This window comes from Bombina bombina, chromosome 5, assembly GCF_027579735.1.
Source record: "Bombina bombina isolate aBomBom1 chromosome 5, aBomBom1.pri, whole genome shotgun sequence".
Lineage (NCBI taxonomy): Eukaryota > Metazoa > Chordata > Amphibia > Anura > Bombinatoridae > Bombina > Bombina bombina.
The window spans coordinates 894,711,893-894,738,553 of NC_069503.1; the positions used below are offsets into that span (position 1 = coordinate 894,711,893).

Genomic DNA, 26,661 nt, shown 5'->3' on the forward strand with positions numbered 1-26,661 from the left:
ACGAGTTTGGCTTTAGGTTTAAAAAGCAGCGTTGGCCGGTCCTAACGCTGCTTTTTAACGCCCGCTGGTATTACGAGTCTTGCAGGTACTGGTGTACCGCTTACTTTTTTGGCCAGACTTGGAAATACCGCAAATCCACTTCCATCAATTGCGTATCCTATTTTTTAAATGGGACTTGCATAGCGGCGGTATTATGAATCTGACAAAAAGTGAGCGGTAGACCCTCTTCTGTCAAGACTGGTACCGCATTTAAAAGTCAGTAGTTAAGAGTTTTACACTACAACGCCGTAGCATAAAACTCTTAACTAAAGTGCTATAAAGTACACTAACATCCATAAACTACACATTAACCCCTAAACCGAGGCCCTCCCACATCGCAAACACTAAAATAAAATTTTTAACCCCTAATCTGCCGAACCGGACATTGCCGCCACTATAATAAATATATTAACCCCTAAACCGCCGCACTCCAGCATCGCAAACACTAGTTAAATATTATTAACCCCAAATCTGCTGTCCCTAACATCGCCAACACCTACCTACATTTATTAACCCCTAATCTGCCGCCCACAACGTCACCGCCACTATATTAAAGTTATTAACCCCTAAATCTAAGTCTAACCCTCAGAGGCGTAACTAGAAACCACAGGGCCCAGGTGCAAGAATCTAAGAAGGGCTCCCTCCCGTCACCCCCCATCCCCCCCAAAAAAGTGAATTTGATATATATCCTTTATATATATATATATATATATATATATATATAATTAAAACACAGAAAAAAAAATGTGAATCAGATTACATGTATGCAAAAGGAGGTACCCTGTGAGATGGTCTGACCCCCTATTACTGTATATAGTGACACTGTTTAACCCACCAGTACTGTATATAGTGAGTCAGTGACACAGTCTGTAATCTGCCGATGAGATGGCTGGCCTGACCCTACCTGCCCCAGTACTTTATACAGTGACCACAGTAGACTGTGACATGGTCCAGTCCCCCGTACTGTATATTGTGGTACTGTATAGACTGACACTGTTTACCCCCTGCCCCCCATGCTGTAGTAACAAGGTCTGTATTTTGCTGGTTCCACAAACATACACACACACATGCATAAATACACACACAGTCACATACATACATACACACATACACACACATAAACACCAATGGGTAAAACAGAAACACTAACCCCTGTATTCAGAGACACTAGTGAAGCATCATGTCACTCTCACTGATATCAGTGCAGGCAGTGTCAGGTCAACGTTTTTTATTGCGACCTTGCACCCCCTGTAGTTTCGCCCCTGCCAACCCTAACACCCCCTAACTTAAATATAATTTAAATAAATATAAATAAAATTACTATTATTCCCTAAATAATTCCTATTTAAAACTAAATACTTACCTATAAAATAAACCCTAAGCTAGCTACAATATAACTAATAGTTATATTGTATCTAGCTTAGGGTTTATTTTTATTTTACAGGCAAGTTTGTATTTATTTTAACTAGGTAGAATAGTTACTAAATAGTTATTAACTATTTAATAACTACCTAGTTAAAATAAAGACAAATTTACCTGTAAAATAAAACCTAACCTAAGTTACAATTACATCTAACACTACACTATAATTAAATTAATTCCCTAAATTAAATATGATTAAATACAAATAGATAAAATTATCTAAAGTACAACCCCCCCCCCCACTAAATTACAGAAAATAATAAACAAATTACAAGATTTTTAAATTAATAACACCTAATCTAATCCCCCTAACAAAATAAAAAAGCCTCCCCCAAAATAAAAAAGCCCTACCCTACACTAAATTACAAATAGCCCTCAAAAGGGCCTTTTGCGGGGCATTGCCCCAAAGTAATCAGCTCTTTTACCTGTAAAAAAAAGTACAAATCTCCCCCAACATTAAAACCCACCACCCACACAACCAACCCTACTCTAAAACCCACCCAATACCCCCTTAAAAAAAACCTAACACTAACCCCTTGAAGATCACATTACCGGGAGAAGTCTTCACCCAACTGGGCCGAAGTCCTCAACGAAGCCGAGAGAAGTCTTCATCTATGCCAGCGAAGTGGTCCTCCAGATGGGCAGAAGTCTTTATCCAGACGGCATCTTCTATCTTCATCCATCCGGCGCGGAGCGGGTCCATCTTCAAGACATCCGGCACAGGGGGCATCCTCTTCCATCAAAGTATTCTTACTAAATGACAGTTCCTTTAAGTGACGTCATCCAAAATGGCGTCCCTTCAATTCTGATTGCCTGATAGAATTCTATCAGCCAATCGGATTTAAGGTAGAAAAAATCCTATTGGCTGATGCAATCAGCCAATAGGATTGAGCTGGCATACTATTGGCTGTTCCAATCAGCCAATAGAATGCCAGCTCAATCCTATTGGCTGATTGCATCAGCCAATAGGATTTTTTCTACCTTAATTCAAATTGGCTAATAAAATGCTATCAGCCAATCGGAATTGAAGGGACGCCATCTTGGATGACGTCACTTAAAGGAACCGTCATTTAGTAAGAAGACTTTGATGGAAGAGGATGCTACGTGCCGGATGTCTTGAAGATGGACCCGCTCCACGCCGGATGGATGAAGATAGAAGATGCAGTCTGGATGAAGACTTCTGCCTGTCTTGAGGACCACTACGCCCGGCATGGATGAAGACATCTCCCGGCTTCGTTGAGGACTTCGGCCCGGTTGGGTGAAGACTTCTTCCGGTAAGGTTATCTTCAAGGGGTTAGGGTTAGGTTTTTTAAGGGGGTATTGGGTGGGTTTTAGAATAGGGTTGGTTGTGTGGGTGGTGGGTTTTAATGTTGGGGGGCCCTTTTGAGGGCTATTTGTAATTTAGTGTATGGTAGGGCTTTTTATTTTTGGGGGGCTTTTTTATTTTGTTAGGGGGATTAGATTAGGTGTAATTAGTTTAAAAATCTTGTAATTTGTTTATTATTTTCTGTAATTTAGTGGGGGTTTTTTGTACTTTAGATAATTTTATTTATTTGTTTTTAATTGTATTTAATTTAGGGAATTAATTTAATTATAGTGTAGTGTTAGGTGTAATTGTAACTTAGGTTAGGTTTTACTTTACAGGTACTTTTGTATTTATTTTAGCTAGGTAGTTATTAAATAGTTAATAACTATTTAGTAGCTATTCTACCTAGTTAAAATAAATACAAACTTGCCTGTAAAATAAAAATAAACCCTAAGCTAGATACAATGTAACTATTAGTTATATTGTAGCTAGCTGAGGGTTTATTTTATGGGTAAGTATTTAGTTTTAAATAGGAATTATTTAGGTAATAATAGTAATTTTATTTAGATTTATTTAAATTATATTTAAGTTAGGGTTAGGGATAGACTTTGATTTAGGGGTTAATAACTTTAATATAGTGGCAGCGACGTTGGGGGCAGCTGATTAGGGGTTAAGAAGTGTAGGTAGGTTGCGGCAACATTGGTGGCAGCAGATTAGGGGTTAATAAATATAATGTAGGTGTCGGCGATGTTGGGGGCAGCAGATTAGGGGTTCATAAGTATAATGCAGGTGGCAGCGGTGTCCGGAGCGGCAGATTAGGGGTAAATAAGAATAATGTAGGTGTTTGCGATGTCGGGGGCGGCAAATTAGGGGTTAATAAGTGTAAGATTAGGGGTGTTTAGACTCTGGGTTCATGTTAGGGTGTTAGGTATAGACATAAATGTATTTTCCCCATAGGAATCAATTGGGGTTCGTTAGGAGCTAAAGGCTGCTTTTTTGCAGGTGTTAGGTTTTTTTCAGCCGGCTCTCCCCCATTGATTCCTATGGGGAAATTGCGCACGAGCACGTTCAGCCAGCTCACCGCTAACGAAAGCAGTGCTGGTATTGAGGTGAGATGTGGAGCAAAATTTTGCTCTACGATCACCTTTTTGCGGTTCACGCCGGGTTTGTAAAAACCCGTAATACCAGCACTGTCTGTAAGGGAGCGGAGAGCATAAACTGCTTGTTAGCACCGCATAGCCTCTAACGCAAAACTCGTAATCTAGCCAATAATTTGCTAAGCTTTTCTAAAGGATTGTAATCAACCACATATTTATACACAAGCAACAGAAGGGTGGGGGGGGGGGAGTGCTATTTTGGTTTACATGTATGTTTATTCTTTGTTTAAATCTTGTCTTCAGGGAATTTTCCATAGTGGTGCCATCATTCTATTTACCACCAGCTGGTCCCAAGCTCTTTGTATAAGACAGAATGGGCATGTCAGTGGGACAGGGCATCACAATGAAGAATCCTACTTAAGAGTACATAAAATAACCTCATCAGTCTACATGTTTGAGAACGTAACAAGCCAACGAAAGTACTTACGGATGAAAAATAATGAGTGTGATGGTGAAGTAAGCACATATGAATTATTGTTATACACTTATTCTATATTGCATGCTTGGTTTTCTATATAACCATAATGTCTTATGTAAACAGCAATTATATAGAAACCTGTATTGATTACTAAGAGTATTGTAAAATCTACAGATTTCATGATAAATAGAGGCCTATTTATCATATGTCTGTCGAACCTGATCCGACAGTGCGGATCAAGTCCGACAGAGATCGCTGAATGCGGAGAGCAATACGCTCTCCGTATTCAGCATTGCACCAGCAGCTCTTGTGAGCTGCTGGTGCAACGCCGCCCCCTGCAGACTCATGGCCAATCGTCCACCAGCAGGGGGTGTCAATCAACCCGATCGTACTCGATCGTGTTGAATTCCTGCGATGTCTGTCCGCCTGCTCAGAGCAGACGGACAGGGTTATGGAGCAGCGGTCTTTAGACCGCTGCTTCATAATTGCTGTGTCTGGCGATCTCCATTAGGAACTTAATAGATAGGCCCCATAGACTTGATTCACATGCATTTTGGCTCAGTGCTTATGTTTGAAATCTATGCCAACTTGTAGGTGTAGTTTATATGTTAAACGGGCATTCCAAATAAATAAAATTTAAATAAATATATTATTGCACTTTGGTTTTGAATGGAAGCATTTTTGCAGTACACTTGTATTGGTAAAATGTATTTAATAAGCATAGGAACTTTGAGTATATCCAGATGTTCTCAGTGCTTCAGCATTTCAAACAGAACTTCTGTTCAGAGAGCTAAGACTGTTTTTCACTTAGTTTACATGATATAAGATGCCTCATGTTCTCGAAACAGTTACTTTGTTTAAAATTCTGGTGCACAAAGATAGATATGAACCACATTTTCTTGCACAGTAAAAGATTTCACATGAAATTCACTGATGTGTATTTAAGTTTTAGTTGAAATGCCCTTTTAAATTATACTTTATACTTGATATGAATTGATATTTTTACCTGAAGGAGAAATTAAGTTTTTAACAAATCACTACAAGAAATGTGTTTCTCATCAAATTCTAATATTGGGAAAAAACTATTCCTAACTCCTTGTATATCCAGTATATGAACACCATTTATGCAGTTTTTCTTTTTTTTACATAGCAGCAAAAATAAATAATAAATAAACTATATGTGCTAAAACACCCATTGCAATGTTCTTCACATGGAAGAATGTGTTCTATTTATTCATACATACACATTTCAACATATATATGATTTTTTGGTAAAATATGTATCTATACCTGCATATATAGATTATTTTATTTATATATATATATATATATATATATATATATATATTTATATACATACACAGAGAAGCGCACTCACAGGAACGAACAACCAGCTCAGCAACATTGTTAGTCTGTTCCATGGCGATTTACCACCTGGGTGCAGCTTCTTTTTAGCCCAGTAATGCTTTTCACAGAGTCGAAATGTCCTGTAGTATATCAGTCTGATTCCGCCTATCACGGTCAGTCCAGTGTCAAAATGCTAGGCAATTTCTCTCTGAACAAGGAACACAGCAACCCCAGACGATCATTTAGGCCTTCATTGGGACTCGTGAGGTGCAGCCACATTCCTCTAAGCATACTGAGCAAGGAGTTCCTCCACGTCTTGTTTCCCCCTCCTGTATGTATATACTGTATGTATATGTATATATATATATAATGCGCCTTTAAGAATACTAAGTTCTCATTCCGCTAACCCGATCACGATAAGATCTAAATTGAGAAACATGAGGCGCAGAATGTATATTTTCTGTTCCTATGTTCTTCACATAGAATATTATGCAATATATACAGTATATATATATGATACTGTTCATGTAAAATACATATCTATACCTATATATCGATAGGAATGGATATGCAGGTACAGGTATATACACAAGAATGTAAATACATATGCACACACATATATACATACAAATACATCTTTAGACATGTATGTATCTCTATATTAAAGTCCTTTGCAGACTTTTTTTTTCTAACACCCAAGACCTCATATCTTTAAGCTCTTTTTATTGCAATATTTATTTTGAATATTTTTTTATCAGACAATGTTATTATTGATGTGTATTTTTGATGTTTTCTTGTGGGACATTTTATTTGAGCATAAAAGCTAACCAGCATTCTGAGGTTGCGATAACCCAACTCACATTAAATTCAATTGTGAATTTGCTCTTGAGCGAACTTGTTTAAACACCCACGATAAGCCTGATATCGCTTGGCCTGATATCGCTTGCACGTAACAGTTTGCATGACACTAGTAATCTGGCCCATAATGTATTATATTATTTAATTCTGTGAATTTACATGCATTAACTCTGGCATTAATGTAAACCACTGAATGTCCCTATTGTAAAATCCCTTTATATCTACAAGTGATGACAGGTTTTTGTTCATTGAACAAATAACAGTTTGCTGAAGGAACACTATTCCAACAGGAAAACTTTCAAAAGCAAGAATGTAATAGGATGACCAGAATTTATCAAGATACAGAAATAATTTGTAAATTTTCTTGGCTGGAAAAAAAAACTTAGGCTCAGATTACAAGTGGAGCATAATCAATAATGTAGTGTGCATGGAGTGTCCATGGACAAAGAATAATGCACAAACTTGTATTTTAAGTGGATGGGTAAAAATGTTAACCAAAACATTGTAAAATGTCTGTAACTTTTTTGGTGTGCCCTATCCTTTTAATGTGTTCATTGCACTTGTGTTACAAGTGGTGAGTTATGTGTTACTCCAAAACACTACTTTAAAAGTTTGCACTTTTTGAGGCTTGGGGGGATATTTATCAAAGCGTTAATCTTGATGCATTCAACGGTGCCAATACACTAGCCAGACATCGCCTTACATTGCTGACACGAATCTGCATACGATGCCCTTAGTTATAAAAAAAAACCAGTAAAAAACACGCGTGTCAAGTACGGCGTGATGAGCATCGGACTGTTGTTAACTAACAGTCATCAATGTCAAGGTTATTCTGTTTTTTCCCAACTTTATTTATAACATTTCATTACTGTCCATGAACAAGCACGTTTCTCTAAAGCTAATCTTTTATTTTTCATCTGTTAATGTCCAAGAAATAGCTACATTTATTTATACCTCAACCAACAATATCTCATAGAAAGTTATTTTTATATTTATTTGTTATATGATACTTTCACATAAATTAATGTGTATTTGTATTTCTAGAAGTCATGATATGCTTTTATTTCATGTTTTTTTTATAAATGATTATTAATGCTAGAATTTGTACATATATCTTTGCACATACTTGTGTGTGTTTGTATATATATATATATATATATATACTGCATATATATGTGTTATGTCAGAAATCTTTTACAAATATATTTACATGTCCCTAAATTCCTTTTATTGTTCTAAATAATGTTGTCTTTCATGTCTCTGAGTTTATTTATACCACTATATGTATATCATGTAAATTTATTATTATTCTGAGCATGAATAATTGCGAATATAACATGTAATCAGGGTATCATATGTATTTATTTGCAATCAATGCATATTTTAAGAGCTGGGCCAGTTTTATCTCAGTACCTGTGTAACCCCTCCTGATTGCAATCTAGTTTTAAAAACCACCCCTACACAGGTGTTACAAAATGGGCTGGCATATAAGATGACATTTCTTACTGAAAAATAAATTCAAGAGAAGGAAGAAATACACTGAAAATAGCATGACAGTAAAGAGGTTATTTTAATTTCTGCTGTATCTGATTCATGACAGTTTAATGTTAGGTGGGCTATTCCTTTGAGCTATCATCTTAAGATTATATTGAATCAAACATCATTCGAAATTTAAAATCATTGTCTAAAATATTACACTGTGTGTCCTAATGTCAGCATCAATGCTTATCTTTAATAGTAATTTCACATATACATACTTTCAAAGTATAATACACAATGTAATTAATGTCACTTACAAGTTCTGATGAGTGATCAATGACACAAGTATCGAGTAATTTGATTCGTTAGTGATAGTTTAAAATGTATATTTGAATTAGATTGGCTGATGTCATAAATCATTTGATTATCATATCCCAATCAAAAGTGGTTGAAAAATTCACTAGTGTGTAGGTTGTTTAGGAGTTTGCGTCATAATTGGTGCAAAAGGTGTTGCGTCAAATTTGGTGCGAAGTGGAGAGTGGGACATGTATTATATGCCATAAACATGATGCAAATAGATTTATCAAAAAAATAAAAAGGAAGTTAGCTATATTATGTTGCATATTTATTTCATTTTTATCTCTATATCTATTAGTGAAACAAGTTTGGGGCAAAACTTTGCACCAAATTTGGAGAAATAATATTGTCCCCTTGCTTTGTAATGGGAGACAAAGATGTAACATAATCCATAAGTAGTTATGTATTTTTCATTTTTATCCCTATATCTACTAGTGCACCAAATGTAAAGCAATAATATTTGATTTAGAAAGGGTAAACAACTTTAATAAAGTTTCTAATTTACTTTTATTTTGTAATATGCTTCATTCTCTTGCAGCATCGAACATAAGCTTTCTGTGTTTTCAGACTCCCATTGATTTCTGTGGCATCCGCGGCCTCAAGGGGGGCGGTTTGAAAAGTAGGTACGCTGCATCGGAATAGACGCAAGCGTACCTGTTAAATGTTTGATAAATTGGGAAAAGGGTCAAAAAGAGTCGAATGTGAATTTGAAACATCTGTAATGACGCAAGCATCGATCTGCGTCGGATTGAGATCGCGGGAGCGTATATTTTGTCACAAATTTCAACATTTGACGATCCTGAAGCTTTGTTAACTATGGCAGATCAATCTTGCGTCAAATACGACGCGGGATTTCAGCGTATTATCAGTTGACATTTTGATAACTATCCCCCTTGAAGTAAATAATTCTCACTTTCTAGTTTGCATAACAAAACACATGAGAAAGCTAGCAAAATAAATTTAAGTTATATTAAGACTTATTAAAACAAATTACAGATTCAGTTCATATCATATTTATAAAGAATATAACAAAGCATGCAAAAAAGCAATCAAATTAGCCAAAATTGAAAATGAAATATTAATTGCAAGGGAATCTAAGTCTAACCCTAAAAGGTTCTTTAAGTACATACAGTATCTCACAAAAGTGAGTACACCCCTCACATTTCTGTAAATATTTTATAATACTGTATCTTTTCATGTGACAACACTGAAGAAATGACACTTTGGTACAATGTAAAGTAGTGAGTGTACAGCCTGTAAACCAGTGTAAATATGCTGTCCCCTCAAAATAACTCAACACACAGCCATTAATGTCTAAACCGTTGGCAACAAAAACAGAATTTATGCTTACCTGATAAATTACTTTCTCCAACGGTGTGTCCGGTCCACGGCGTCATCCTTACTTGTGGGATATTCTCTTCCCCAACAGGAAATGGCAAAGAGTCCCAGCAAAGCTGGTCACATGATCCCTCCTAGGCTCCGCCCACCCCAGTCATTCGACCGACGGACAGGAGGAAATATATATAGGAGAAACCATATGATACCGTGGTGACTGTAGTTAGAGAAAATAATTCATCAGACCAGACACACCGTTGGAGAAAGTAATTTATCAGGTAAGCATAAATTCTGTTTTCTCCAACATTGGTGTGTCCGGTCCACGGCATCATCCTTACTTGTGGGAACCAATACCAAAGCTTTAGGACACGGATGACGGGAGGGAGCAAATCAGGTCACCTAAACGGAAGGAACCACAGCTTGCAAAACCTTTCTCCCAAAAATAGCCTCCGAAGAAGCAAAAGTATCAAATTTGTAAAATTTGGCAAAAGTGTGCAGTGAAGACCAAGTCGCTGCCTTACATATCTGGTCAACAGAAGCCTCGTTCTTGAAGGCCCATGTGGAAGCCACAGCCCTAGTGGAGTGAGCTGTGATTCTTTCAGGAGGCTGCCGTCCGGCAGTCTCATAAGCCAATCGGATGATGCTTTTAAGCCAAAAGGAAAGAGAGGTAGAAGTCGCTTTTTGACCTCTCCTTTTACCAGAATAAACAACAAACAAGGAAGATGTTTGTCTGAAATCTTTAGTAGCCTCTAAATAGAACTTTAGAGCACGGACAACGTCCAAATTGTGTAACAAACGTTCCTTCTTTGAAACTGGATTCGGACACAAAGAAGGTACAACTATCTCCTGGTTAATATTTTTGTTAGAAACAACTTTAGGAAGAAAACCAGGCTTAGTACGCAAAACCACCTTATCTGCATGGAACACCAGATAAGGAGGAGAACACTGCAGAGCAGATAACTCTGAAACTCTTCTAGCAGAAGAAATTGCAACCAAAAACAAAACTTTCCAAGATAGTAACTTAATATCTATGGAATGTAAGGGTTCAAACGGAACCCCTTGAAGAACTGAAAGAACTAGATTTAGACTCCAGGGAGGAGTCAAAGGTCTGTAAACAGGCTTGATCCTAACCAGAGCCTGAACAAATGCTTGAACATCTGGCACAGCTGCCAGTCTTTTGTGTAGTAAGACAGATAAAGCAGAGATCTGTCCCTTTAGGGAACTTGCAGATAATCCTTTCTCCAAACCTTCTTGAAGAAAGGAGAGAATCTTAGGAATTTTTATTTTATTCCATGGGAATCCATTGGATTCACACCAACAGATATATTTTTTCCATATTTTATGGTAAATTTTTCTAGTTACAGGTTTTCTGGCCTGAACCAGAGTATCTATCACCGAATCTGAAAACCCACGCTTTGATAGAATCAAGCGTTCAATCTCCAAGCCGTCAGTTGGAGGGAGACCAGATTTGGGTGTTCGAATGGACCTTGAACAAGAAGGTCCTGTCTCAAAGGTAGCTTCCATGGTGGAGCCGATGACATATTCACCAGGTCTGCATACCAAGTCCTGCGTGGCCACGCAGGAGCTATCAAGATCACCGAGGCCCTCTCCTGATTGATCCTGGCTACCAGCCTGGGAATGAGAGGAAACGGTGGGAATACGTAAGCTAGGTTGAAAGTCCAAGGTGCTACTAGAGCATCTACTAGAGTCGCCTTGGGATCCCTGGATCTGGACCCGTAGCAAGGAACCTTGAAGTTCTGACGAGATGCCATCAGATCCATGTCTGGAATGCCCCATAATTGAGTTATTTGGGCAAAGATTTCCGGATGGAGTTCCCACTCCCCCGGATGAAATGTCTGACGACTCAGAAAATCCGCTTCCCAATTTTCCACTCCTGGGATGTGGATCGCAGACAAGTGGCAGGAGTGATCCTCCGCCCATTGAATTATTTTGGTCACTTCTTTCATCGCCAGGGAACTCTTTGTTCCCCCTTGATGATTGATATAAGCAACAGTCGTCATGTTGTCTGATTGGAACCTTATGAATTTGGCCTTTGCTAGTTGAGGCCAAGCTCTGAGAGCATTGAATATCGCTCTCAGTTCCAGAATGTTTATCGGGAGAAGAGACTCTTCCCGAGACCATAGACCCTGAGCTTTCAGGGATTCCCAGACCGCACCCCAGCCCACTAGACTGGCGTCGGTCGTGACAATGACCCACTCTGGCCTGCGGAAGCTCATTCCCTGGGACAGATGGTCCAGGGTCAGCCACCAACGGAGTGAATCTCTGGTCTTTTGATCTACTTGAATCATTGGAGACAAGTCTGTATAATCCCCATTCCACTGTTTGAGCATGCACAGTTGTAATGGTCTTAGATGAATTTGTGCAAAAGGAACTATGTCCATTGTTGCAACCATCAATCCTATTACTTCCATGCACTGCACTATGGAAGGACGAGGAACAGAATGAAGCACTTGACAAGAGCTTAGAAGTTTTGATTTTCTGACCTCTGTCAGAAAAATCCTCATTTCTAAGGAATCTATTATTGTTCCCAAGAAGGGAACTCTTGTTGACGGGGACAGAGAACTCTTTTCTTTGTTCACCTTCCATCCGTGAGATGTGAGAAAGGCTAGAACGATGTCCGTATGAGCCTTTGCCTTTGACAGGGACGACGCTTGTATTAGAATGTCGTCCAAGTAAGGTACTACTGCAATGCCCCTTGGTCTTAGAACCGCTAGAAGGGACCCTAGCACCTTTGTGAAAATCCTTGGAGCAGTGGCTAATCCGAATGGAAGAGCCACAAACTGGTAATGTTTGTCCAGAAAAGCGAACCTTAGGAACTGATGATGTTCCTTGTGGATAGGGATATGTAGGTACGCATCCTTTAGATCCACGGTAGTCATAAATTGACTTTCCTGGATGGTGGGTAGAATCGTTCGAATAGTTTCCATTTTGAACGATGGTACCCTGAGAAATTTGTTTAGGATCTTCAAATCCAAAATTGGTCTGAACGTTCCCTCTTTTTTGGGAACTACGAACAGATTGGAATAAAATCCCATTCCTTGTTCCTTTATTGGAACTGGGAGTATCAATCCCATCTTTAACAGGTATTCTACACAATGTAAGAATGCCTGTCTCTTTATTTGGTTTGAGGATAAGGGAGACTTGTGGAACCTTCCCCTTGGGGGTAGTTCCTTGAATTCCAGGAGATAACCTTGAGAAACTATTTCTAGCACCCAAGGATCCTGAACATCTCTTGCCCAAGCCTGAGCAAAGAGAGAGAGTCTGCCCCCCACCAGATCCGGTCCCGGATCGGGGGCTACTCCTTCATGCTGTCTTGTTAACAGTGGCAGGTTTCTTGGCCTGCTTACCTTTGTTCCAGCCTTTCATTGGTTTCCAGGCTGATTTGGGTTGTGAGGCATTACCCTCTTGCTTAGAGGATGCAGAATTAGAGGCTGGTCCATTTCTGCGAAAGGGACGAAAATTAGGCTTATTTTTAGCCTTAAAAGACCTATCCTGTGGAAGGGCGTGGCCCTTTCCCCCAGTGATGTCTGAAATAATCTCTTTCAAATCAGGTCCAAATAAAGTTTTACCTTTGAAAGGAATGTTAAGTAATTTTGTCTTGGATGACACATCCGCTGACCAAGACTTTAGCCAAAGCGCTCTGCGCGCCACAATAGCAAACCCTGAATTTTTCGCCGCTAATTTTGCTAATTGCAAAGCGGCATCTAAAATAAAAGAGTTAGCCAATTTAAGTGCGTGAACTCTGTCCATAACCTCCACATATGGAGTTTCTCTACTGAGCGACTTTTCTAGTTCCTCGAACCAGAACCACGCTGCCGTAGTGACAGGAACAATGCATGAAATTGGTTGTAGAAGGTAGCCTTGCTGTACAAAAATCTTTTTAAGCAAACCTTCTAATTTTTTATCTATAGGATCTTTGAAAGCACAACTATCTTCGATAGGAATAGTAGTGCGTTTGTTTAGAGTAGAAACTGCCCCCTCGACCTTGGGGACTGTCTGCCATAAGTCCTTTCTGGGGTCGACCATAGGAAATAATTTCTTAAATATAGGGGGAGGAACAAAAGGTATGCCGGTCTTTTCCCACTCTTTATTTACTATGTCCGCCACCCGCTTGGGTATAGGAAAAGCGTCGGGGGGCACCGGAACCTCTAGGAACCTGTCCATCTTGCATAATTTCTCTGGAATGACCAAATTGTCACAATCATCCAGAGTAGATAACACCTCCTTAAGCAGTGCGCAGAGATGTTCTAATTTAAATTTAAATGTCACAACATCAGGTTCAGCTTGATGAGAAATTTTTCCTGAATCTGAAATTTCTCCCTCAGACAAAACCTCCCTCATGGCCCCTTCAGATTGGTGTGAGGGTATGACAGAACAATTATCATCAGCGTCCTCTTGCTCTTCAGTGTTTAAAACAGAGCAATCGCGCTTTCTCTGATAAGTAGGCATTTTGGATAAAAGATTTGCTATGGAGTTATCCATTACAGCCGTTAATTGTTGCATGGTAATAAGTATTGGCGCACTAGATGTACTAGGGGCCTCCTGCATGGGCAAAACTGGTGTAGACACAGTAGGAGATGATGTAGTATCATGTTTACTCCCCTCATTTGAGGAATCATCTTGGGCAATATCATTATTTGTGGCAGTACTGTCCTTACTTTGTTTGGACGCTATGGCACAATTATCACATAAATTTAAATGGGGAGACACATTGGCTTTCATACATATAGAACATAGCTTATCTGAAGGTATAGACATGTTAAACAGGCTTAAACTTGTCAACAATGCACAAAAAACGTTTTAAAATAAAACCGTTACTGTCACTTTAAATTTCAAACAGAAAACACTTTATTACTGAATATGTGAAAAAGTATGAAGGAATTGTCCAAATTTCAGAGCTTTAACCCTTAAAATAACGGAACCGGAGCCGTTTTTCAATTTAACCCCTATACAGTCCCAGATACAGTCTTTGCTAAGACCCAACCAAGCCCTGAGGGGAATACTATACCAAATGACGCCTTCTAAAAGCTTTTTCAGAGATTCTTAGATCCACACACATGCATCTGCATGCCCTGTTCTCAAAAAACAACTGCGCATTAATGGCGCGAAAATGAGGCTCAGTCTATGACTAGAAAGGCCCCCTGACTGAAAAAGGTGTCCAATACAGTGCCTGCCTTTTTATAAACGTTCCCCAAGATTATAAATGTCAATTGTTAGCCTAAATTTGAATATTATGCACAAATAAAGCAATCGATTTAGCCCATAAAAATGTCTACCAGTTTTTTAGCCCATAATAAGCCCTTTATTCTGTTTGTTTTTGACTAAGAAAATGGCTTACCGGTCCCCATGAGGGGAAATGACAGCCTTCCAGCATTACACAGTCTTGTTAGAAATATGGCTAGTCATACCTTAAGCAGAAAAGTCTGCTAACTGTTTCCCCCAACTGAAGTTACTTCATCTCAACAGTCCTCTGTGGAAACAGCAACCAATTTTAGTTACTGTCTGCTAAAATCATCTTCCTCTTACAAACAGAAATCTTCATCCTTTTCTGTTTCAGAGTAAATAGTACATACCAGCACTATTTTAAAATAACAAACACTTGATAGAAGAATAAAAACTACATTTAAACACCAAAAAACTCTTAACCATCTCCGTGGAGATGTTGCCTGTGCAACGGCAAAGAGAATGACTAGGGTGGGCGGAGCCTAGGAGGGATCATGTGACCAGCTTTGCTGGGACTCTTTGCCATTTCCTGTTGGGGAAGAGAATATCCCACAAGTAAGGATGACGCCGTGGACCGGACACACCAATGTTGGAGAAAGTGAATACACCCCTAAGTGAAAATGTCCAAATTGGGTCCAATTTGCCATTTTCCCTCCCCGTGTTATGTGACTCGTTAGTGTTACAAGGTCTCAGGTGTGAATGGGGAGTAGGTGTGAAAATTTGGTGTTATCACTCTCACACTCTCTCATATTGGTCACTGGAAGTTCAAGATGGCACCTCATGGCAAAGAACTCTCTGAGGATCTGAAAAAAAGAATTGACTTCTACATAAAGATGGCCTAGGCTATAAGAAGATAGCCAAGACCCTGAAACTGAGCTGCAGCATGGCGGGCAAGACCATACAGGACATGTTCCACTCAGAACAGGCCTCGCCATGATCGACCAGAGAAGTTGAGTGAACGTGCTCAGCATCATATCCAGAGGTTGTCTTTGGGAAATAGACATATGAGTGCTGCCAACATTGCTGCAGAGGTTGAAGGGGTGGGGGGTCAGCCTGTCAGTGCTCAGACCATATGCCGCACACTGCATCAAATTGGTCTGCATGGCTGTCATCCCAGAAGGAAGCCTCTTCTAAAGATGATGCACAAGAAATCCCGCAAACTGAAGACAAGCAGACTATGGGCATGGATTACTATAACCAAGTCCTGTGGTCCGATGCGACCAAGATAAACTTATTTGATTCAGATGGTGTCAAGTGTGTGTGGCGGCAATCAGATGAGGAGTATAAAGACAAGTTTGTCTTGCCTACAGTCAAGAATAGTGGTGGGAGTGCCATGATCTGGACCTGCATGAGTGCTGCCGGCATTGGGGAGCTATAGTTCATTGAGGGAACAATGAATGCCAACATGTATTGTGACATACTAAAGCAGAGCATGATTCCCTCCCTTCGGAGACTGGGCCACAGGTCATATTTCAACATGATAACGACCCCAAACACACCTCCAAGACGAACACTGCCTTGCTAAAGATGCTGAGGGTAAAGGTGTTGGACTGGCCAAGCATGTTTCCAGACCTAAACCCAATTGAGAATCTAATTAGATTCTATGGGGCCCATTTATCAAGCTCCATAAGGAGCTTGTGGGCCCGTGTTTCTGGCGAGTCTTCAGACTCAAAGACCGCTGCTCCATAACTCTGTTTGCCTGCTCTGATGAGGCAGAATTCAACCTGATCAAATACGATCGGGTTGATTAACACCCCCTGCCGATTGGTCGCGAGTCTGCAGGGGGCAGCGTTGCACCAGCAGCTCTTGTGAGCTGCTGGTGCAATGCTGAATACGGAGTGCGTATTGCTCTCCGCATTCAGCGAGGTCTTGCGGACCTGATCCGCACTGTCGGATAAGGTCCACAAGACCTATGATAAATAGGCCTCTATGAGGAAGTAAAAATAAAGATAAAGGGGAATCAGTTGATGTGATATACTTAGATTTTGCAAAGGCATTTGATACAGTGCCACATGAGAGATTAATGCACAAAATTAAGGGACTGGGAATAGCTAAAAATGTTAGCTCATGGATAAATAACTGGATAAAAGATAGGGAGCAACGAGTAGGAGTGAATGGACTCAGATTGGACAAAGGTTATTAGTGGAGTCCCCCAGGGATGAGTACTGGGCCCTGTTCTTTTTAATATTTTTATAAATGACTTGGAGCAAGGATTAAATAGCGACATCTCTATTTTTGCAGATGATACTAAGTAAAGTAAAGTCATTAGGTCAGAGCAGGATGAACTTTTGATACAAAGGGATCTGCAAAAATTAGAAGTATGGGCAGGTAAATGGAAAAATTAGATTTATATGGGAAAATGCAAGGTTCTACATTTTGGAAGTAAAAATAACCAGGCAACATATTATTTAAATGGGACAAGACAAAGCCAAAGGAGGAAAGGGATTTGGGAGTAGTAATAGATAACAAGCTGCAAATAGAAGAACACAGAGGCGCCACCATGGCCCAGTACCACCAAAACAGAGAGATATGTATAAAGATGGCACTATATATACTCACAAACATAAAGCACCCAGATGGTGCTAATGGGGCAGGCTGAAACTTCACAGTAGTCCAGCTCACTGATAGACCTCCAAACAGATCCGATTGGTGTTCCTTGAGGGCCTAGGCCCTAGATCCTATGCCTAGAAAAGAGAGAGGCAAACCAACATGGCCTAGTATTGTTTGAGCCCAGGGAGAATATAACCCTAATGGGTATACTCACAGGAAACAAAGCACCTCCAGGTGCAGTAACAGCAAGCTGGAACCACAAGTCGCCCAGTAGACAAACCACAGCAAGTGATCCTCAGCTTCCAGTAGTAAATTTTTTATTTTTTTTTGTGGGAGAGTGGTATATCAAACCCCACAACAGGTTAATGGGTCAAAATACCACACAAGCAAGTGTATATGAAAGTAAAAATCTTTAATAACACAGCGACGCGTTTCTCAGCCGCCTATGGGCTGTTTCATCAGGCTATAATAAAACATTAAAATATACACTTGCTATATACCAAATTAAAAAACCTAAAAATTATCTAATTGGACAGTCAATTGAAATTTCAGCCAATGTGTGATCATTCTCAATCAGTTACTACGGCAACAAATTCATTAGTATTCGGGTGGATAGGTATAACCAGGTGTGCACCTAATTAGCAAACTGACACACCTCCTAGCTTCCAGCCCCTGTTACTATTTGTTACCATAGTGACCACATAACAGTACATATACATTAAAAGTTTATCTAATACACATGACACATCTACATTTAATTAGCACAAAGGAATATTTACAAGTACCCAAAAGTTCATTCTTAACCTATCTCCAGAATTATGCTTGTGAGAGGGTAATGTGTAGCCAGACACCCTAAAAGATAGTCTGGAGCACATATATGATCTATATGTGCCTTACCAGTCTAATATTGATAGTATCACTAGCCCCATATGAGAACCTTTGTTGGATTCAAAATGTGAGAGCGTATTAAGTCTATGTAGAGGAATAATGATCATCGTATAATGAGCCGTGTGTAAACAGAACCGTGTGTAAACAGAAAGCTTCCATTATGTAATTCTACGTGTCTTAACATGAATGCCTTCTTAACATGAATACCTTCTTGAAATCGGTAGATCTTATAAATGTACCAAAGGTAGCTTCCATGGTGGAGCCGATGACATATTCACCAGGTCTGCATACCAAGTCCTGCGTGGCCACGCAGGAGCTATCAAGATCACCGAGGCCCTCTCCTGATTGATCCTGGCTACCAGCCTGGGAATGAGAGGAAACGGTGGGAATACGTAAGCTAGGTTGAAAGTCCAAGGTGCTACTAGTGCATCTACTAGAGTCGCCTTGGGATCCCTGGATCTGGACCCGTAGCAAGGAACCTTGAAGTTCTGACGAGATGCCATCAGATCCATGTCTGGAATGCCCCATAATTGAGTTATTTGGGCAAAGATTTCCGGATGGAGTTCCCACTCCCCCGGATGAAATGTCTGACGACTCAGAAAATCCGCTTCCCAATTTTCCACTCCTGGGATGTGGATCGCAGACAAGTGGCAGGAGTGATCCTCCGCCCATTGAATTATTTTGGTCACTTCTTTCATCGCCAGGGAACTCTTTGTTCCCCCTTGATGATTGATATAAGCAACAGTCGTCATGTTGTCTGATTGGAACCTTATGAATTTGGCCTTTGCTAGTTGAGGCCAAGCTCTGAGAGCATTGAATATCGCTCTCAGTTCCAGAATGTTTATCGGGAGAAGAGACTCTTCCCGAGACCATAGACCCTGAGCTTTCAGGGATTCCCAGACCGCACCCCAGCCCACTAGACTGGCGTCGGTCGTGACAATGACCCACTCTGGCCTGCGGAAGCTCATTCCCTGGGACAGATGGTCCAGGGTCAGCCACCAACGGAGTGAATCTCTGGTCTTTTGATCTACTTGAATCATTGGAGACAAGTCTGTATAATCCCCATTCCACTGTTTGAGCATGCACAGTTGTAATGGTCTTAGATGAATTTGTGCAAAAGGAACTATGTCCATTGTTGCAACCATCAATCCTATTACTTCCATGCACTGCACTATGGAAGGACGAGGAACAGAATGAAGCACTTGACAAGAGCTTAGAAGTTTTGATTTTCTGACCTCTGTCAGAAAAATCCTCATTTCTAAGGAATCTATTATTGTTCCCAAGAAGGGAACTCTTGTTGACGGGGACAGAGAACTCTTTTCTTTGTTCACCTTCCATCCGTGAGATGTGAGAAAGGCTAGAACGATGTCCGTATGAGCCTTTGCCTTTGACAGGGACGACGCTTGTATTAGAATGTCGTCCAAGTAAGGTACTACTGCAATGCCCCTTGGTCTTAGAACCGCTAGAAGGGACCCTAGCACCTTTGTGAAAATCCTTGGAGCAGTGGCTAATCCGAATGGAAGAGCCACAAACTGGTAATGTTTGTCCAGAAAAGCGAACCTTAGGAACTGATGATGTTCCTTGTGGATAGGGATATGTAGGTACGCATCCTTTAGATCCACGGTAGTCATAAATTGACTTTCCTGGATGGTGGGTAGAATCGTTCGAATAGTTTCCATTTTGAACGATGGTACCCTGAGAAATTTGTTTAGGATCTTCAAATCCAAAATTGGTCTGAACGTTCCCTCTTTTTTGGGAACTACGAACAGATTGGAATAAAATCCCATTCCTTGTTCCTTTATTGGAACTGGGAGTATCAATCCCATCTTTAACAGGTATTCTACACAATGTAAGAATGCCTGTCTCTTTATTTGGTTTGAGGATAAGGGAGACTTGTGGAACCTTCCCCTTGGGGGTAGTTCCTTGAATTCCAGGAGATAACCTTGAGAAACTATTTCTAGCACCCAAGGATCCTGAACATCTCTTGCCCAAGCCTGAGCAAAGAGAGAGAGTCTGCCCCCCACCAGATCCGGTCCCGGATCGGGGGCTACTCCTTCATGCTGTCTTGTTAACAGTGGCAGGTTTCTTGGCCTGCTTACCTTTGTTCCAGCCTTTCATTGGTTTCCAGGCTGATTTGGGTTGTGAGGCATTACCCTCTTGCTTAGAGGATGCAGAATTAGAGGCTGGTCCATTTCTGCGAAAGGGACGAAAATTAGGCTTATTTTTAGCCTTAAAAGACCTATCCTGTGGAAGGGCGTGGCCCTTTCCCCCAGTGATGTCTGAAATAATCTCTTTCAAATCAGGTCCAAATAAAGTTTTACCTTTGAAAGGAATGTTAAGTAATTTTGTCTTGGATGACACATCCGCTGACCAAGACTTTAGCCAAAGCGCTCTGCGCGCCACAATAGCAAACCCTGAATTTTTCGCCGCTAATTTTGCTAATTGCAAAGCGGCATCTAAAATAAAAGAGTTAGCCAATTTAAGTGCGTGAACTCTGTCCATAACCTCCACATATGGAGTTTCTCTACTGAGCGACTTTTCTAGTTCCTCGAACCAGAACCACGCTGCCGTAGTGACAGGAACAATGCATGAAATTGGTTGTAGAAGGTAGCCTTGCTGTACAAAAATCTTTTTAAGCAAACCTTCTAATTTTTTATCTATAGGATCTTTGAAAGCACAACTATCTTCGATAGGAATAGTAGTGCGTTTGTTTAGAGTAGAAACTGCCCCCTCGACCTTGGGGACTGTCTGCCATAAGTCCTTTCTGGGGTCGACCATAGGAAATAATTTCTTAAATATAGGGGGAGGAACAAAAGGTATGCCGGTCTTTTCCCACTCTTTATTTACTATGTCCGCCACCCGCTTGGGTATAGGAAAAGCGTCGGGGGGCACCGGAACCTCTAGGAACCTGTCCATCTTGCATAATTTCTCTGGAATGACCAAATTGTCACAATCATCCAGAGTAGATAACACCTCCTTAAGCAGTGCGCAGAGATGTTCTAATTTAAATTTAAATGTCACAACATCAGGTTCAGCTTGATGAGAAATTTTTCCTGAATCTGAAATTTCTCCCTCAGACAAAACCTCCCTCATGGCCCCTTCAGATTGGTGTGAGGGTATGACAGAACAATTATCATCAGCGTCCTCTTGCTCTTCAGTGTTTAAAACAGAGCAATCGCGCTTTCTCTGATAAGTAGGCATTTTGGATAAAAGATTTGCTATGGAGTTATCCATTACAGCCGTTAATTGTTGCATGGTAATAAGTATTGGCGCACTAGATGTACTAGGGGCCTCCTGCATGGGCAAAACTGGTGTAGACACAGTAGGAGATGATGTAGTATCATGTTTACTCCCCTCATTTGAGGAATCATCTTGGGCAATATCATTATTTGTGGCAGTACTGTCCTTACTTTGTTTGGACGCTATGGCACAATTATCACATAAATTTAAATGGGGAGACACATTGGCTTTCATACATATAGAACATAGCTTATCTGAAGGTATAGACATGTTAAACAGGCTTAAACTTGTCAACAATGCACAAAAAACGTTTTAAAATAAAACCGTTACTGTCACTTTAAATTTCAAACAGAAAACACTTTATTACTGAATATGTGAAAAAGTATGAAGGAATTGTCCAAATTTCAGAGCTTTAACCCTTAAAATAACGGAACCGGAGCCGTTTTTCAATTTAACCCCTATACAGTCCCAGATACAGTCTTTGCTAAGACCCAACCAAGCCCTGAGGGGAATACTATACCAAATGACGCCTTCTAAAAGCTTTTTCAGAGATTCTTAGATCCACACACATGCATCTGCATGCCCTGTTCTCAAAAAACAACTGCGCATTAATGGCGCGAAAATGAGGCTCAGTCTATGACTAGAAAGGCCCCCTGACTGAAAAAGGTGTCCAATACAGTGCCTGCCTTTTTATAAACGTTCCCCAAGATTATAAATGTCAATTGTTAGCCTAAATTTGAATATTATGCACAAATAAAGCAATCGATTTAGCCCATAAAAATGTCTACCAGTTTTTTAGCCCATAATAAGCCCTTTATTCTGTTTGTTTTTGACTAAGAAAATGGCTTACCGGTCCCCATGAGGGGAAATGACAGCCTTCCAGCATTACACAGTCTTGTTAGAAATATGGCTAGTCATACCTTAAGCAGAAAAGTCTGCTAACTGTTTCCCCCAACTGAAGTTACTTCATCTCAACAGTCCTCTGTGGAAACAGCAACCAATTTTAGTTACTGTCTGCTAAAATCATCTTCCTCTTACAAACAGAAATCTTCATCCTTTTCTGTTTCAGAGTAAATAGTACATACCAGCACTATTTTAAAATAACAAACACTTGATAGAAGAATAAAAACTACATTTAAACACCAAAAAACTCTTAACCATCTCCGTGGAGATGTTGCCTGTGCAACGGCAAAGAGAATGACTAGGGTGGGCGGAGCCTAGGAGGGATCATGTGACCAGCTTTGCTGGGACTCTTTGCCATTTCCTGTTGGGGAAGAGAATATCCCACAAGTAAGGATGACGCCGTGGACCGGACACACCAATGTTGGAGAAAGTGAATACACCCCTAAGTGAAAATGTCCAAATTGGGTCCAATTTGCCATTTTCCCTCCCCGTGTTATGTGACTCGTTAGTGTTACAAGGTCTCAGGTGTGAATGGGGAGTAGGTGTGAAAATTTGGTGTTATCACTCTCACACTCTCTCATATTGGTCACTGGAAGTTCAAGATGGCACCTCATGGCAAAGAACTCTCTGAGGATCTGAAAAAAAGAATTGACTTCTACATAAAGATGGCCTAGGCTATAAGAAGATAGCCAAGACCCTGAAACTGAGCTGCAGCATGGCGGGCAAGACCATACAGGACATGTTCCACTCAGAACAGGCCTCGCCATGATCGACCAGAGAAGTTGAGTGAACGTGCTCAGCATCATATCCAGAGGTTGTCTTTGGGAAATAGACATATGAGTGCTGCCAACATTGCTGCAGAGGTTGAAGGGGTGGGGGGTCAGCCTGTCAGTGCTCAGACCATATGCCGCACACTGCATCAAATTGGTCTGCATGGCTGTCATCCCAGAAGGAAGCCTCTTCTAAAGATGATGCACAAGAAATCCCGCAAACTGAAGACAAGCAGACTATGGGCATGGATTACTATAACCAAGTCCTGTGGTCCGATGCGACCAAGATAAACTTATTTGATTCAGATGGTGTCAAGTGTGTGTGGCGGCAATCAGATGAGGAGTATAAAGACAAGTTTGTCTTGCCTACAGTCAAGAATAGTGGTGGGAGTGCCATGATCTGGACCTGCATGAGTGCTGCCGGCATTGGGGAGCTATAGTTCATTGAGGGAACAATGAATGCCAACATGTATTGTGACATACTAAAGCAGAGCATGATTCCCTCCCTTCGGAGACTGGGCCACAGGTCATATTTCAACATGATAACGACCCCAAACACACCTCCAAGACGAACACTGCCTTGCTAAAGATGCTGAGGGTAAAGGTGTTGGACTGGCCAAGCATGTTTCCAGACCTAAACCCGATTGAGAATCTAATTAGATTCTATGGGGCCCATTTATCAAGCTCCATAAGGAGCTTGTGGGCCCGTGTTTCTGGCGAGTCTTCAGACTCAAAGACCGCTGCTCCATAACTCTGTTTGCCTGCTCTGATGAGGCAGAATTCAACCTGATCAAATACGATCGGGTTGATTAACACCCCCTGCCGATTGGTCGCGAGTCTGCAGGGGGCAGCGTTGCACCAGCAGCTCTTGTGAGCTGCTGGTGCAATGCTGAATACGGAGTGCGTATTGCTCTCCGCATTCAGCGAGGTCTTGCGGACCTGATCCGCACTGTCGGATAAGGTCCACAAGACCTATGATAAATAGGCCTCTATGAGGAAGTAAAAATAAAGATAAAGGGGAATCAGTTGATGTGATATACTTAGATTTTGCAAAGGCATTTGATACAGTGCCACATGAGAGATTAATGCACAAAATTAAGGGACTGGGAATAGCTAAAAATGTTAGCTCATGGATAAATAACTGGATAAAAGATAGGGAGCAACGAGTAGGAGTGAATGGACTCAGATTGGACAAAGGTTATTAGTGGAGTCCCCCAGGGATGAGTACTGGGCCCTGTTCTTTTTAATATTTTTATAAATGACTTGGAGCAAGGATTAAATAGCGACATCTCTATTTTTGCAGATGATACTAAGTAAAGTAAAGTCATTAGGTCAGAGCAGGATGAACTTTTGATACAAAGGGATCTGCAAAAATTAGAAGTATGGGCAGGTAAATGGAAAAATTAGATTTATATGGGAAAATGCAAGGTTCTACATTTTGGAAGTAAAAATAACCAGGCAACATATTATTTAAATGGGACAAGACAAAGCCAAAGGAGGAAAGGGATTTGGGAGTAGTAATAGATAACAAGCTGCAAATAGAAGAACACAGAGGCGCCACCATGGCCCAGTACCACCAAAACAGAGAGATATGTATAAAGATGGCACTATATATACTCACAAACATAAAGCACCCAGATGGTGCTAATGGGGCAGGCTGAAACTTCACAGTAGTCCAGCTCACTGATAGACCTCCAAACAGATCCGATTGGTGTTCCTTGAGGGCCTAGGCCCTAGATCCTATGCCTAGAAAAGAGAGAGGCAAACCAACATGGCCTAGTATTGTTTGAGCCCAGGGAGAATATAACCCTAATGGGTATACTCACAGGAAACAAAGCACCTCCAGGTGCAGTAACAGCAAGCTGGAACCACAAGTCGCCCAGTAGACAAACCACAGCAAGTGATCCTCAGCTTCCAGTAGTAAATTTTTTATTTTTTTTTGTGGGAGAGTGGTATATCAAACCCCACAACAGGTTAATGGGTCAAAATACCACACAAGCAAGTGTATATGAAAGTAAAAATCTTTAATAACACAGCGACGCGTTTCTCAGCCGCCTATGGGCTGTTTCATCAGGCTATAATAAAACATTAAAATATACACTTGCTATATACCAAATTAAAAAACCTAAAAATTATCTAATTGGACAGTCAATTGAAATTTCAGCCAATGTGTGATCATTCTCAATCAGTTACTACGGCAACAAATTCATTAGTATTCGGGTGGATAGGTATAACCAGGTGTGCACCTAATTAGCAAACTGACACACCTCCTAGCTTCCAGCCCCTGTTACTATTTGTTACCATAGTGACCACATAACAGTACATATACATTAAAAGTTTATCTAATACACATGACACATCTACATTTAATTAGCACAAAGGAATATTTACAAGTACCCAAAAGTTCATTCTTAACCTATCTCCAGAATTATGCTTGTGAGAGGGTAATGTGTAGCCAGACACCCTAAAAGATAGTCTGGAGCACATATATGATCTATATGTGCCTTACCAGTCTAATATTGATAGTATCACTAGCCCCATATGAGAACCTTTGTTGGATTCAAAATGTGAGAGCGTATTAAGTCTATGTAGAGGAATAATGATCATCGTATAATGAGCCGTGTGTAAACAGAACCGTGTGTAAACAGAAAGCTTCCATTATGTAATTCTACGTGTCTTAACATGAATGCCTTCTTAACATGAATACCTTCTTGAAATCGGTAGATCTTATAAATGTAATTATTTCCATAACGATCTTTTGTGCTGCAAGGCATCTGTTTGCACGATCGCAAAATCCTACTTAATGTTGTGGATGACCCGAGACGCCTTAAATTGCGTCTCACTCTCTAACTGTGTCATATGACCATGTTTGAAAATATCGGAGCTTCCTCCAATCATTCTAACTATTCTAAAAGGAATGTACACCCGCTCCAATGAAAATGCATGTTGTGGGAGGGATAAGCACCTGATCAAATCCTATTCCTTTTAAACTAACATGCGTGTTAACCCCAGAAATGGGAGCGCAAATGAGAAACCTCTTCGGCACAGTCATAAGGCACACCTCCCATTTAATCGGCTCCTATTGGTCAGTGGGCATGTAAGGCGTGCATGCCTGCCCTAGAGAGCCCTCGCAATGTAATCAAAGACTGTATTGATCCTGACCTCAAAAAAGTGCCCATATCGTGTTGAACACACAAAAGAAAATGTGTCTTGTAACTATATAAAAAATAATAAAAAGATTTATTGCTATTGGGATCCTAACAAATAGAAGGATATGTCATTGTATATTGTATCGTGCAGACGAGAGATAACAAGCTAAAGATGGGTGCACAATGCAGGGCAGTGGCT

General features: G+C 40.4%; 1 protein-coding gene across 1 annotated transcript in view; it reads left to right on the forward strand.

Annotated features, from left to right (window-relative positions):
- The window catches only part of RP1 (RP1 axonemal microtubule associated), a 550,286-nt gene that overhangs the window by 184,710 nt on the left and 338,915 nt on the right, over positions 1–26,661 (forward strand). The window contains exon 14 of the mRNA XM_053715884.1: positions 4,168–4,380. Coding sequence (XP_053571859.1) covers positions 4,168–4,380 — 213 coding nt within the window. The remainder of the gene's footprint in view (positions 1–4,167; positions 4,381–26,661) is intronic.